A 14,857-nucleotide genomic window follows, 5' to 3' on the forward strand; every position below is an offset into this window, starting at 1 on the left:
TTAATTACACTCGTTTGATTTCGTCGCCTTACTTTCTGAAACTCGTATCTTCAGCACAAAGTTACTAAAACGCAAAAAATGGATTTTATATACAAATTTTACTGATTTCACATCGCACTTCCTTCATATTCACACTGGCTTTTACCTATTCTTAAAGTAATGTATATATCTAAATTAACTTACCTTACTTAACCCTTGATAAGAAATTTCAAATAAATACAAAGTTTTGCTATCTCCAGAATAATCACTCTTTATAAGATACGAGTTTGAGAAAGTAAGGCATCAATTTATAGATGATAAAGTCTAATAAGTACCGGACATAGAGTTTTATATTCGTCGACATCCCAATGTTGCCGAGAAAATTGTACTGTAGTATTGTTGTTTTATCAGTAAATAACGTACAAATACTGAGTTCTCAGGATTAAAGTTGACTCTTACTACCTTGAAACTAATATTACTTATAGAACCACACATGCTCTCTGTAACATATCGTTATGTAAAATGAACATTTTATTGACCGCAGATTTTTAATCGATATTTAATATTATGCAAGGGTCAGTGGAGAACAAATCCAGTCTTGTCAGATTCCATGGTTAACCTTTTGGATTTCAATCGAATGTAACGCGACTAAAACGCAGGCGTGTCTATTTAACACAAAATGCAATCCCTTTGACCTGACTTCGACTTTTCGTGATATATCTATACAGATAGCCGAGTCTCTCCAGCTACTTAAAATGGACCTGTCGTCCAATTTGAACTTCTGCAAATACATAGAACCACATGACCAAATATGTAGCAAGGAAGCCTGGTATTCTTTCCAAAATGAGGTGTGTGTTACTTCATTGGGACAGTAGCTTCAGCCGTATCAAGTGCCTTCATGGCCGAACGGTTACCATGCCGGACTGCCACGCAGAGGTCCCAGGTTCGATTCCCGAGCCGGGAGAAATATTTGTATGGCCTAGATTTATTCGTCTCGTGAATTTGGGTGTAATTTGTGGTGGTATCCATGGCACCCACGAAATAGGGTGTCCCTAGTGCGAGGCAATATTGAGTGTGTACGTTATTATTAATATTATCAAACACAAGTTCGGCCGTATATGAAGTACTGCGGTCACCTATATGTAGATGGCACAGCTAAAACCAATTGGCCATCTTGGATGCAATTGAAAAGCGTGTCAAGAGGCTTATAGGTGACTCGGAGTTGTAAAGGTGAAGCTGCAGAGCCTTGAACACCTCCGTTAAGTTGCCTGCTTAAAAAAATATATTTTAGAATTGCATGACTTAATTCCGCCTTCCCCTTTCCATCTTCGAAGGTCTAGATGCTCACTGGGGTTCCATCTCCAAGTTGTGGATATTTCAAGGATTCGCAGGAGCGTTTCGCTTCCACATTTATGTAGCGAACGGCTAAGAAGTGGAATTCCCTGCCTACAGACTTATTTCTTGAACGCTATAGCTTGGATCTTTTCAAGGCGAGTGTAAAAAGCATGCTTACCTTATCGTCACTTTCCATTAGGTGCGATAGAGGTCAAAAGCGTACTTATTTTTCTAAAGAAGAAATCGGCACACAAGTGACGCGATTGAGGTTGTATAACCAACATGAAGCAGTCAGGAAAATTATCTATATATTTTTATCTAACGTGTTCACTCTACTCTGAGGCATCAACTTTGTGTTGGATATTCTGATTTCAGTAAATTATTGAACCAATAAAAATAACTTTTCACTATTCAGGATAAACGCCTCACATGAAATTGATTATTTTCACTACAGGGAGCCATTTTTATTAAAAATCTATTACAATTACAATTAAGTGAAAGTTTAAGTTGGCTTTGGAAATAAAATCTGTCTGTGAAATGTTGAAAACAATCAGGTTTAAAAAAATATATAGTGTAACTATGTACGTAGGGTTTCCATAATTAATTCACTTAAATAAAAAAATATATATATTAATAATATACTTTATTATTCTTTACTGCGTCCTTTTCACGCTTAACTAGCGGTTCGGTATTAATTGCGTTTTTTTTAATATTAATGGCTTTGTCTTCACATTTAGTCAATGAAAGGTTTGGGAAAGCAGACTTACAAACTATGCAAGAGGTACGGAATTCGGATGAAAAATAATATGGTAGGTTGGGTTGGTGGGTAGCTATTATATATCGGCATACATATTAAAGCTTGATATTATTAATTTCGATAAATAAGGCCTACATTATAAACATGTTGGTTACATAAATACAATAAACTAATTTATGGTACAAACCAGGCCATAAATATTACACATTGATGCTCTAGATCTAAGCCATAGATTTAGTGTATATGCTCTAAGCTTTTAGATCTAAAAAAACACAATCGAGTATAATCGGCTACCTTCGGTTTTGTAGATGGCTGTTTCTTTTGCGTCTGACAAAATGTTACACAACATCACATACATATGTGACAGAGCAACTCGATGGACAGAGACGATGCTTACAAAGTCGAAATTAGACGATCGTCTTTTCCTAGAAAAGCTCAACGCGTAATATACAGGATGGAAAAAATCAATGTGAGAACTACTTCAAATGCTTAGTACGGCTGATTTTACTTAATGAATATATTTAACTTATCATTTTTTCTTCTTTCATTTTTCTTAATACGAAGATCTAATTTATTGGAAAGACTAGACTTGTCTTCGACTCGATCTATTAGTACAATAAAATAGTGAGTTATTAGCTCGTTCAATTAACAGCTCCGGTAAGCTTCAAAATTTGCGAATACATTTATTCATATTAAAAAAAGAAAATAATGTTTTCTTTGAGTAAAATTAGCTTTCTTAAGCAATAAAGGTATGTATGACCCATTGACTTTGTTGCAGCCTGTTTACGGGATGGAACTAAGTACATTTTCTACGTTTGCATTAACAACATTGGGTCGCCACGTTGCAATAACGACGTCCATGAAACTGGTTTGATATTGCGCATTCGGGGCAGATCCACCAGCACATTACAAACGAAACAATTACTTGATTAGTTTGAAATGTTTGTGGTTAGTATTACAAAAGAGATCGCAGAATCAGTATTGTTTGTGTTCCGTGTAACTGAACGCAAGTACTATATTATATACCATTTAAGACGACGAAAAGACGTCGTTTAGGATTGTGTTATCAAAGATCCAATGGTAAAGGCTGTCAATTCGCAAGCAGTACTGAGCACGCGTATTGTGGGCAGTAAGTATTCGTGAGCAGAAGAAACGGGTGTTAAGAGCTTAACCAGCTTTAGAAAGTAGACCCGCTATTAGAACTGCGCGTTGTCAATGATCCATCGGAGATAGCGGTCGACGCGCGCGTAGAGGCCGGGGTGAGAGGCCTCTCCGCATCGGATGCCCCATGAGACCACGCCAATCACGGCCCAACGCCCGCTTGACATCTGGTACATTAACGGACCTCCGCTATCACCCTGCCAAAAACAAATAATTTGCACAAACGCTTAAGTAAGGCATCAACAGATTAATAGAAATGTGGCCTAGCATTAATGAATGAATGAATGAATGAATAAAAGAAGGGCTCGGTCTACACAAATTTATTAGAAGTAGGAAAAGAGAAGCCGAAGAGGGCTTATATACGAAGCTACATATTATATCCAATGTTTTAAACCAGTGAAATTAGGTGAAGTTTAATTTTTCATGATGACTAATAACCACGTCCCCTCGTTTCGAGAATTTTGGTGGAATTGGTAACGTAAAAACAGTGGACGGACAAGAATTTCTAGAGCGATTCAAAATTTCAAAAAGTAAAGAGGGTGATGAAAAGGTACGATGACGATGAAGGAGGTCAGCATTGTCACAATACCGGCCGACCGGAGAATAAATAATCATTCCGGATTTTTGAAACTTAAATAGGAAATATTAAGTTCAATGAGAAGGGGTATAGTAAGAGTAAGTAGTTATGTAGAGAAAATTAGATATTAGAAATTAATTAATGGAGACGCGTGACAAATTTAGATAAGGGAATGATATATTTACGTTAGGTCGATTTCGGATTCGTATTACGTTAAAAAAAATCTTTCGTAATCACCACACACGAGTTTTAGTTCCAAATGGAATTAAGGCAACTATCGTATTATGACTTTGGTGAAACATCTACAAAGGTACAAGCGTTATAAGCGTCAGAAACGCGGAAACCTTGTAAGTTTTAGAAATAATACAATACATATAAGGTACGTTGTGATCAAAGGCTTGTTTAAAGAGTAGTCAGCTGCTAAAGAAGAAGAAAAGTTTGATCTGAAGTTTATTTTAGGAGTAATCAGCCGCTCCAGAAGAAGAAAGGGCCTTTTGAATCAACGTTTAAAGCAATGATTACGGAAAGTGTTTGATGGTGATGAATATTTACACGTATTTCTAAGTTGTCTTAGTTGGTCCGTCTTTAAATAAATGAGTATATTATATAGTTTAGTTAATACAATACGCAAAATAGGCGCCATGTCGTCGAGTTGCGGACACCAGCCCGTTACACCTAGTACCAAGTACCAAGTAATACAATCTTCTAGGTCAATCAATTATCGTGGAGGAATAGAATATTATTTATGAAAAAGAAATTTTGACGTGTTAGGTTGTTACTTAAATTTATTGTTATAAATTTTGGAAAAAACAAGTAAGCAATTATTATGTCAATTATAAGAAATTACAAATTCAATAGAAAATATGATGCCAAATTTAATAGAAAATATGACGCCAAATTAATTAGAATTTTACAAATAATTTGATGGAATGTGATTATGCAATAATGTGGTGTGTAATGATTGGGAAGTAGAAGTGACTTGCAGGGATATTCTCCGAAGACAAGCTGTAAGTCAGGATCGTCTCTGCTTGGAATAACCGACGGTTTAAACTCCAAGTTTCAACGATTTGTGAATCTACACATGGGTAGACATCGAGATATGTAAAAAGTATACTGTTGGTATTTGTGGGCAGTTTGTGTTTGATAAGTTTGTGCTTGTTGTGCCAGAGGTACACCAACTTTGGACAGTTACATTTGTAACCAGCTGAATGTAGCACTAGTCATCTCTTGTCTGAAATATGGGGTGTGTAAGGTGATTGGCAGTGTAATGATTTATGCACTGATATTTCGCACAATAAAATATTTCACTATCTTGTTTATCTTTTTTAGGTTTTCTTAATAACTTTTCATGATATTTCGTTCCACGCCAATGTGGCCTAGCTTTAGCGAAAGTAAAAAAAGGGGTATGCACGTATATATTGTATAAAGGTACGTTGTGACCTAAGGCTTGTTTAAAGAGTAGTCAGCAGCTGCATAAGAAAAGTTTGACCTGAAGCTTAATTTAGGAGTCATCAGCCTCTCCAGAAGAAGAAAGGGCCTTGTGAATCAATGTTTAAAGCAATGGTTACGGAAAGTGTTTGATGGTGATGAATATTTACAAGTTTCTCTAAGTTGTTTTAGTTGTCAGTCTTTAAATAAATGAGATGAATATATTATATAGTTTGGTTAATACAATCTTCTAGGTCAATCAATTATCGTGGAGGAATAGAATATTATTTATGAAAAAGAAATTTTGACGTGTTAGGTAACAATAAATTTTGGAAAAAACAATTATGCAATTATAAGAAATTACAAATTCAATAGAAAATATGACGCCAAATTAATTAGAATTTTACAAATAATTTGATGGAATGGGATTGTGTAATAATGTGGTGTGTAATGATTGGGAAGTAGAAGTGACTTGCAGGATATTCTCCCAAGACAAGCTGCAAGTCAGGATCGTCTCTGCTTGGAATAACCGAGGGTTTAAACTCCAAATTTCAACGATTTGTGAATCTACACATGGGTAGACATCGAGATATATAAAAAGTATACTGTTGGTATTTGTGGGCAGTTTGGTGTTTGATAAGTATGTGCTTGTTGAGCCAGCGGTATACCAACTTTGAACAGTTACTTTTGTAACCAGCTGTGAAATATGGGATGTGTAAGGTGATTTGCAGTGTAATGGTTTATGCAGTGATATTTAAAATGTTTCACTACCTTGTTTTTCTTTTTCAGGTTTTCTTGATATCTTTTCTTGATATTTCGTTCAACGCCAATGTGGCCAAAACTTAGCGAAAGTAAAAAAGGGCCTATGCACGTATATATTGTATCCAATGCTTTAAAAACACTTAAATTACTTGAAGTTCAGTTTTACATGATGATTAATAAGCAGGTCCTCTTCGCTTCGAGAATTTTGATGCGAGTGATGACGGAACATGAAAATGAATTCGAGAACGATTCCACATTTCAAAACCAGTAAAGAGGGTGATAAAAAGTTGGTATGACGATAATGAAGGTCAGTATATTCACAGAAATACGTAATATAAGTAGGTAGGTAACACATATTTGTACATTTTAATTTATTATCTAAATTATTATTATAAACGTAGGAAACGTGCCGGACCATCTGGTTGGAAATCTGCAAATAGCCCGATGTGTGTGATGATACACTTAGTGGTGAAGGTCGAACGCGGCCTTTGAACGAGCGAACGAACTACCAAATTTAAATTAGAAATACGAGAGTGGTCTCATAACTATGTCACTTCAAGCTTAAATAAAATTTTGTTTTGAAATTTATTTTTATTTCTTAATTTCAAGCTTCTTACTAAGTAACTGACGTTTAAAATTAGCGTGAAAATGAAAAATAAATAGAAAAAAAAGTTACAAGAGTTTCGTATAGTATGAAGGTCGAGAAAACGGAATTTTTTAGAGTATTTCGTTCATTCAGCACCCGTCGTATTCACCAGATTTGGACCCCTCTGACTTTTTTATTTGATTTTTACCGATTTGTATCAATTGAGGAAGTGATAGCTGAAACAGAGGCCTATTTTTCAGAATTGAAATATTGCTGGTCAAGGTGTACACAGCTAAAAGGGATTACGTAGAAAAATACACCACAATTAAAAAAAAAAATTCTTCTCAGTCACCGACTTACCAAACGGCCCTCGTGCATTAAGTCCTTCAATTTATTCTATGATATCAACTCTAAGCCGAATGCCTTCATAAGTAGTAGTACAATAAAATGAGACTATCCTCGAAACATTTCCAATGATGTGTAACACAATATGGGACGTATCTCCTATAATCGTATAAGTACCTGACAAGCATCCTTGCCTCCCTCGTAGCCACCAGCGCAGAGTGTCTCGTTGAAAACAGAATCGACGAAGGAGTTCACGCATTTCTCGTGATCCCATACCGGAACCCCCACCTCCATCAGCACGTTGCTGTGCGGACCACCGTACATTTTCGTACCCCACCCTGAAAGAAGAGGTTAAAGTTGGCTCTTCGAAGAAAATACCATTACAAGCTTTGTTTTTGTATTTCGATAATCATAACGTAAATTATTGCTTTTCGGCAGAAATAAGTAAAGTAGCAGCACTTCCCTAAACGAATTCTTTCATAAGGAGCTCTAACACTACTAAATTATTATAGAAACTGGGGATTGTAACCAAATACTCCCAAACATTTCCTACAAATTGTAAGGAATGATAAATTACCAATAACTACAGCAGTTTCGTTGGTGAGCGACATTCCTGGCGGCGGCAGGCAGATCGGCCAGACATAAGTGTTGAATACGGCTGGACGGTGCAGTTTCAAGATGGCGATATCATGGTGATAGTTGGGAACTTCGTAATACTCGTGTTGTCTCTTTTCGATCACTTTGAAGCTGTAGCTACGAGAGTCGTTAGACCGCACCAAGTCATAATCCCCAAGAGTGACGAATAGCTCATCCGCTTTCCACCTGTTAACAAAAATACTGTGTCTGAAAGTCTGTATTGTCGATGTCATGCTAACAACCTGAAAAGTATGGAAAAGTAAATCATACGAAAGACGAGAAAGGTGTAGAATCATCAAGTATATAACCAGAAATAGAGACGAAATAAAGGCCATTCATCCCTGGCAAATGGAATATCACTTTATTAAATATAACCTCTCGTTTGCACTGAAATCACAAATTAGAATATTAGCTGGAATAGTACAGCGCCAACAACTGACCTGTATGTATATTCCAAAAATACTTTCTATTTGTAGTAATAATATTAATAAAGATAATATCTCTAACTTTGGGGGGTTTGTTCCATTCGGTGGTGTGGGAAAAACAGCAACACATGTAATTACAAAACAAACGGAATCACACTTCATCGATAAATAAAAATAATTTTTCAATTTTCATCCTATATAGCAAAGCTCAAGTTAAACTAGTCGATTTGAAATGAAATAATTGACCCTCGTCAATTGCTTCGAACTCGGGCTGGCCAATCGGAGCGCAGTTGTCACTATAATGATTTAGCAGAATAGTTTTTAAACAAATTAAATGACATTTCGTCTCTATTTCTGGTCATAAACTCTATGTCTAGACTACTCTGAGTAGGTTTACCTGACAAATATCCCCGATGCAAACCAATCAAATTTGAGAGCGACTTAGATAGGAACCGAAAATACAACACAATTTTCCTACAGCAACATTTGTTACCTGTGTATTGGACATTATGCAGTGGTTAGGCAGCGCCGCGCGAGCCTAACTTATGTAGCCCAGGTGCAATGTGACCTGGCAGTAGTTTATTTAGTCCGGTCTTCGAAAAACAAGGCACAAAAGACAGAACGCACACGAGTAAGTGTACAAACCACACCCCTAGTTTTCTTACTTTCTTTTACGTTGTGAAAATTTTAACGCTAAAATATTTTAATTATACAAAAAACGCATCATGTTACACATAATACACATATTTTCATTAACCGACAATCCTTACGATGAAAAATATTCATAAGATATAGGATATTTTGTATTTTGACTGTTTATAACATTTATTGCAATTATCAGCCAAAATGGAATTTATTTGTGATAATTTTAGAGTGTGTAGAAGATAGCTAAAGCAATCAGTGGTGTAAAAATCACGAACAACCTAATACGGCAGGTTATTGAAGTAAACAAGCAAAAACGGGACAAAATTTAAATCAAATAACTTCGTAGTGAAGCTTTGTCGTTGCGGATTATTTTACAATAGGACTAAGTCGGTTGGCTAATCATTTTCAAAAATCATAAAGTATGATTTTTTTTTTATTATACAGACAAATTACTCAATTTTCAAAAAAAATGTTTGCCCTAAAAATATATACGTCACACCAGTGTCCTTCCTACTCTGGTATTTGTATTCGTTCTAACTAGTAATCTGGAAGAAAAAGTGCATGTCACAAAATTGCTGTTTATAAAAAACTGTGATATGGTTAAAATGTATTAAACTAATACCTTCTAGTGCAATGCGCAGCAGTAAGCACATGCCGATCAGTGATAAGCACTCCTCCGCAGTACTGCGAGAAGCCTTCTGGAGTAACAGAAGCCATCCATGGCCAGTCCCGTATATTCGCCGGCCGCGCGCCAACCAGTCTCCCCGTTGCGCGGGTGCTTACTCCGCATCCTGGGAATTAATTTATGTTCACAATTAATCTTCATGGCATTATTTCACTGCCTTATCGAGCAAGCAACTCTTCAAGTGTGACAGCTATGATTCCGGGTACACCCATCGCATATGAAACCAAATACTGTCATAGCTCAAAAATGTCGGAATTTTGTAAACACGATTTATTTGCCTAAAAGTGTATTAAGTTATTAAAAGGAATAATTCAATTTACGTCACTTTAAACATTTATACTGTTCAGCGTACCTCTATTTTCAGCGCGTTCGATCCTAATCAGAGCTTCGTTGTTCTCTTCTTGCGGTGCAGTGGCTGGCAACTCCCCTGCCAGTGCTTCTGGCGCGAAGGAATTCTCTTGGATCGGGCAGCAAGCACCGATTGACCTGGAATAGAGTATGCGTTCAATATAGTTTAATAAACGGAAGAAAAAAACAATGGAAGGGAATTAAGCCTCGATTACTATCAGAATCGCAGTCACCAATACCCGTACTCTCATAATATTATATACTGTGAAATCTTGATAATTATTGGTATTGGTAGTGACGCGTAGTTCCTGATTTGAAAATATATAACAAATTCTGGATACTTTACCCAGATCCCATAATTATGGTTGAAAGTTCCATACCTTTTATAGCAAGTTACGATGTTTTGATTTTATATTGAATAACCTAACCTACGGTTAAAAAACCGACCTCAAAAGTCATTCATCCCCTACTTTGGCATCCTTAGAGGTGGAATATTTTCTTCAAATTTAAATAGGACCACATCTGAGGTACCCTCTTTCCAACAAAAAAGAATCATCAAAATTGGTTCACAAATGACGGAGTTATCGCGTAACATACATACAAAAAAATAAAAACATACAGATGAATTGAGAACCTCCTCCTTTTTTTTAAATCGGTTAAAAATGTGCTACCATCTAGAAGCACTATCGCTTCTAGATGGTAGCACATTTTTAACCGATTGCAACTATCTGCAAGGTGACGAGTAATTAAGTTAGTATTAACGTTTAAAAAAAAGTCGACCATATTGCAGCTTTATAAGGTTTATTTTCGTTTCTTATGTTATAAGTAACAAATAATCCAAAACGACCAACCGAAAATGAATAATTTATTAAAATTTAATGAAATAAGACTTAACGATGCATGATATGAAACCATCATGCAGGTCTATCATTTTTGCACTCTAAAGTAGCAACAATTTTTTCCAAGAATTTCAAGATATTGCGCGAAACAATTAGCACGACCTAACGGACAAAGCGAAAATGGCGGATTGAGCACAAGTACGCAGAAGTTCGCGCATTGCTGGAACACGTCACATGTTAATTAAGCAGTTGTACTGTATTTATTGTTCTGTGGCTTAACCTGAGAGAAATGCATGCCACGCTGAACACAATTTCTGTCTTAGCGAATAAGCGCGAGTGTTTAAAGTAAGAATACTTAAAACATCCTAACTCCATAGCACGCTGGTGACCTCCACAAGAGCATACAAGAGTAGTCATACACCTAGTAGGCGATGTAAACTGCTGTATGTCTTAAACTTTTACCTCATGTACCTTTTTATATTCTACGACCCTGACACAATTTTCGCCCCATTAACACTCATTAATGCATACACGCTAGACGTTTAAGGGTTCTTTATACGTGCTGTCTGTTATGTATATTTATTTTATTTATGAGTGTTTTTCTTCTATCATTGTTTAATCATATATCTTCCCTGACCAGGAGATTAAGCTCCACTGCATACGCAGTCCGCAGAATACGTGAGCTTACCGATGTTAGTACTGCTAGACTAGTTTACTTTAGTTACTTCCATAGTATAATGTCCTACGGGATTCTCATGTGGGGTAAAGCGGCAGATATTCAAACCATATTTGTATTGCAAAAGCGAGCGATTCGTTCTGTGTACCGTCTAGGTTCTCGGGTTTCTCTCAGAGAAAAGTTTAAGGAGACTGGTATCATGACTGTGGCATTAAAGTACATTTACTCGAATATTTTATATGCCCGTAAAAATATACATAATTTCAACAAGAAAGAAGATATCCATAATATTAACCTTACAGCTAAATCCAAACTAATGGTACCACGACTTCGTTTAACCAAGGTAAACGATTCTTTTATGGGGAACTGTATACATTTTTACAATAAGATTTCGGAGCATATATTATGATTATCATTTCCTAAGTTTAAAAACTACATTAAAAGTACTTTGATAGAAAAGTCATACTACAAAATTGAAGACTACGTATTAGATAAAGACGTACGGAAAGACGACACGGCTCCAGAATCCACACAAATTTTTATATTCAAAGTGAATTCCATAGCTTTTAAGTTTATTTGAAAAGAGCAATCCCTAGAGTTTCTTGCTCGTTCTTCTCGGGGAAGTCAACGTAGTGAACGAGCAGTAGCTTAAATGTGACGTTGACTTTGACTTAATATTGTAGTGTTTGTAGTAAGACAATAAGGTCCGGCGCCCATTGGCGAGATAGTATGGCAAGGGATTCTTCGGCATTCCTACATGCAAACAATAGATAACCCCCTTGATGCAAGCGCACGCTGGCGGATTGACATCGCGCAATGGAAAGAAAAAAGCACCAGTAGTTCTGTCAACAGAACTGTACAACAGGACTAGTGGGAATAATCGGTGCTCACACCTAGTATAGTAACGTTAAACGTAAAAGTCTGCCGAAACATCCCGAAGGCTGCCGAGGCATCCGTAGGCTGGCAGCTCGGTGTCCCTACGCTAACCGTGGCTTTGTTTTCGTAGCTACGACCATTATTATTGAAATTTTGACCATAATTTTATAATTTTAAGGTACATTACTATTCGTTATACAAAAAATCCCCTATCTATCTGTCTATTCGTTCTTTAAATTATAAATTAAGTAAATCAATTTAGAACATTGTTATATCATGTTATACTGACTTGTCGCTAAGCACGCAGAGGTAGTTGACGAACTTGACGAAATCGTTGTTGTATACTTGTTGCGAACAGTAGCGTAGATGTCTGCAGGTCCCTTGCCGCCCATCCGGGGTCGAACATTTCATCTGCGCCTGCGATACACGAGTTCTATTCCGTCAAAATGAAAATTTGGATCTTGTCTTGCAATACATTTTTGAAGCAGTTCAAATTCAATTCTGAAGTGCTTTTGGTCGCTGCTCAAGAACTGGCTGTTTAAAGCTCGCCGTGTTCGTAAGGTTCGTACAATAATTTATACACAGACTTACAAGTTCCGCAGTAAGTCATTTGAAATAATTATGATGTTGAAATTACTATGCTTTTGAAGAAGATGGTTGCATTGGGTTTAGCGTTAAAGAAATTACGTCATCGCTTTTTAGACATTACATCAGCTACTAGTTTATTAACCCGTTCATTGACAATAACGGCGTTTACCGTAAAATTAAATATCTCAAAATGATAGTACGGAACACTCCTTTTCGTTATTTGCGTTTGAAAAACCAACTATGGGCTTTACACTGTGATTTCCAAATGCTGTTTGTGTAGTTGCCGCCTACTGCTTCTCCATAGAGAAGTAACAATAACGTACTAACAAAATCCAATGATTTACATTGAAAATTTTATATTGAATCAATATAAACACCACGGCAAGGAAAGTAATTACATTTTTGTGTGCAGTACTATTTCAGCAATGTGCATGAACGGGTTAAATTTGGTTACCAAGTTTTATTTTATTTTTAAACGGGTTTTATTTGGTTACTATGGTTCCACCCCATGATTATTGCAACATAAATAGACGCCATCTAACCCATTTAGACGCGGCTCTCCAGTTCTCAGGATGAACCTTTGGTTGTTTATTATGGCTTGACGTGTAATGTTGTTGGCGACTTAGGCATTCGCAACTGAAAACCATATATCGCCTGTATTAATTTTATTATGTAAATGATGCTTAAAATATCATTTAAAGGTGCTTCTTAGTAAGAAAAAAAGTGAGATAAAAACGACGCCGATGTTTTGTAAAAGAAACCTTTCATTCAATGCTTACGTCGTCATTACTGCTTTGCCTTTTCATCCTATTGCCATCCACGTGTGCGTCTATTAGCGACGTGTTCCATGATAAGTCTCTGTACTCCGCTGTAATTGCACAATAACCGAATTTAATGCGATTAAGATTGCCTGAAGTAACGCTTTGTCGACGATAAGTTACATATCATTATATGTAGTAAAGTCGTAAAGAAGCTGAGTCGTTACTTTTAATATTTTAAAATAAAAATCAGTTATGCATACTGAATACACACTACTAAACCTAAAACATCAGATTTCAGAATTTGTCAGTGTGTTTATGCACGCTATTCTGCACAGTGGCTGATTGAATTTGAATTAGTTTGGATAACAAATAAAAAAGATATATCAATTCAGAACATCTCGAGAGCTCTCAACGACTCACGTGCACAAGTCGGAAAGAAAAACAGATCAAACGATTGGATATACGTGAAAATATTATGCTAAAAAAATATTACTCATCAGTAGATCTATAAAAACAGACAGATCAATAAAGCGACACGATACAGCTTTATATTTAAGCAATTATAACGGTATTATGGATAAAAAAAAATTGTAAAAATATATTATCTTTAAATGTAGGTACTTATTAGGTATTTCTTAAAATTATTTAATAAAACTTAAATTATTTCGGTACAAATTAATGATGGTGGTTGTACGTTTACATACGGAAGCATTACGGTAAGGAATATGTAGGTGTTATAGCCAACCAACAGAGTTTCCTTCCGCGGGCACGGCTAGTATGCAACAGAAATACAATAAATATGCGATTATACGTCTTTCGCTATTTGCAGAAATAAAATGTACTTTTTAACAAAATTAAGGAATTAAATAGCTATATGCTGGCATCTAAGTTACGTTATAAGAGTGGTAATACAGCCACGATTGTAAATCGAAACCAGAGAAAAACGCACAACAATATTTGTACTTGGAACGCAAGGGCTTAGATACTTCTTGTATTAAGCCACAGAAGTATTAGTTATAGAAAGTGATAGAAAAGACTCACATCTGTCCACTCTGATTGCAACAACGACTCCAACAAGAAGTAAAATAAGCCAAGCGGCTGAAGCCATCTCTTTATCGTAACTGATGTTACATTGGTATTCTGGGGCCGCAACTGGACACGCCGGATGTCGATAAATAATGAACACACATAATCCACAGGATGTGAAGGCTGATATCAGTTTGTGGACAAAATCCAGCCACAAAACGTACTTATATGATATAAAAGTTTTCAAAAGTTTTACATCATATAAGTACGTTTTTATCGTACACATTTATTCTGTACGATTTCTATATGAAACTAGTTGATTGCCACGCGTCCATCTGAGTAAAATTTAGTAGACTTCACTTTTGTATACCGAATAGGACACAATTCAACTACATCGTTAAATCAACACGCCGCTACATCTT

General features: G+C 36.1%; 1 protein-coding gene across 1 annotated transcript; it reads right to left on the reverse strand.

Moving 5' to 3' along the window:
• Window positions 1-2,657: 2,657 nt before the first annotated feature.
• Window positions 2,658-14,553, reverse strand: LOC113239321 (venom protease-like). The gene is made up of 8 exons (XM_026476251.1): window positions 14,451-14,553; window positions 13,428-13,516; window positions 12,350-12,477; window positions 9,674-9,807; window positions 9,259-9,427; window positions 7,508-7,752; window positions 7,108-7,268; window positions 2,658-3,429 (listed from the first exon to the last, which is right to left on the reverse strand). Exons 1-8 carry the CDS (start codon window positions 14,515-14,517, stop codon window positions 3,268-3,270), a joined length of 1,155 nt encoding a protein of 384 aa, XP_026332036.1. The 5' UTR covers window positions 14,518-14,553; the 3' UTR covers window positions 2,658-3,267.
• Between the last annotated feature and the right edge of the window lie 304 nt (window positions 14,554-14,857).

Source organism: Hyposmocoma kahamanoa, unplaced genomic scaffold (genome assembly GCF_003589595.1).
Source record: "Hyposmocoma kahamanoa isolate Upper Pololo Valley unplaced genomic scaffold, ASM358959v1 99879, whole genome shotgun sequence".
Lineage (NCBI taxonomy): Eukaryota > Metazoa > Arthropoda > Insecta > Lepidoptera > Cosmopterigidae > Hyposmocoma > Hyposmocoma kahamanoa.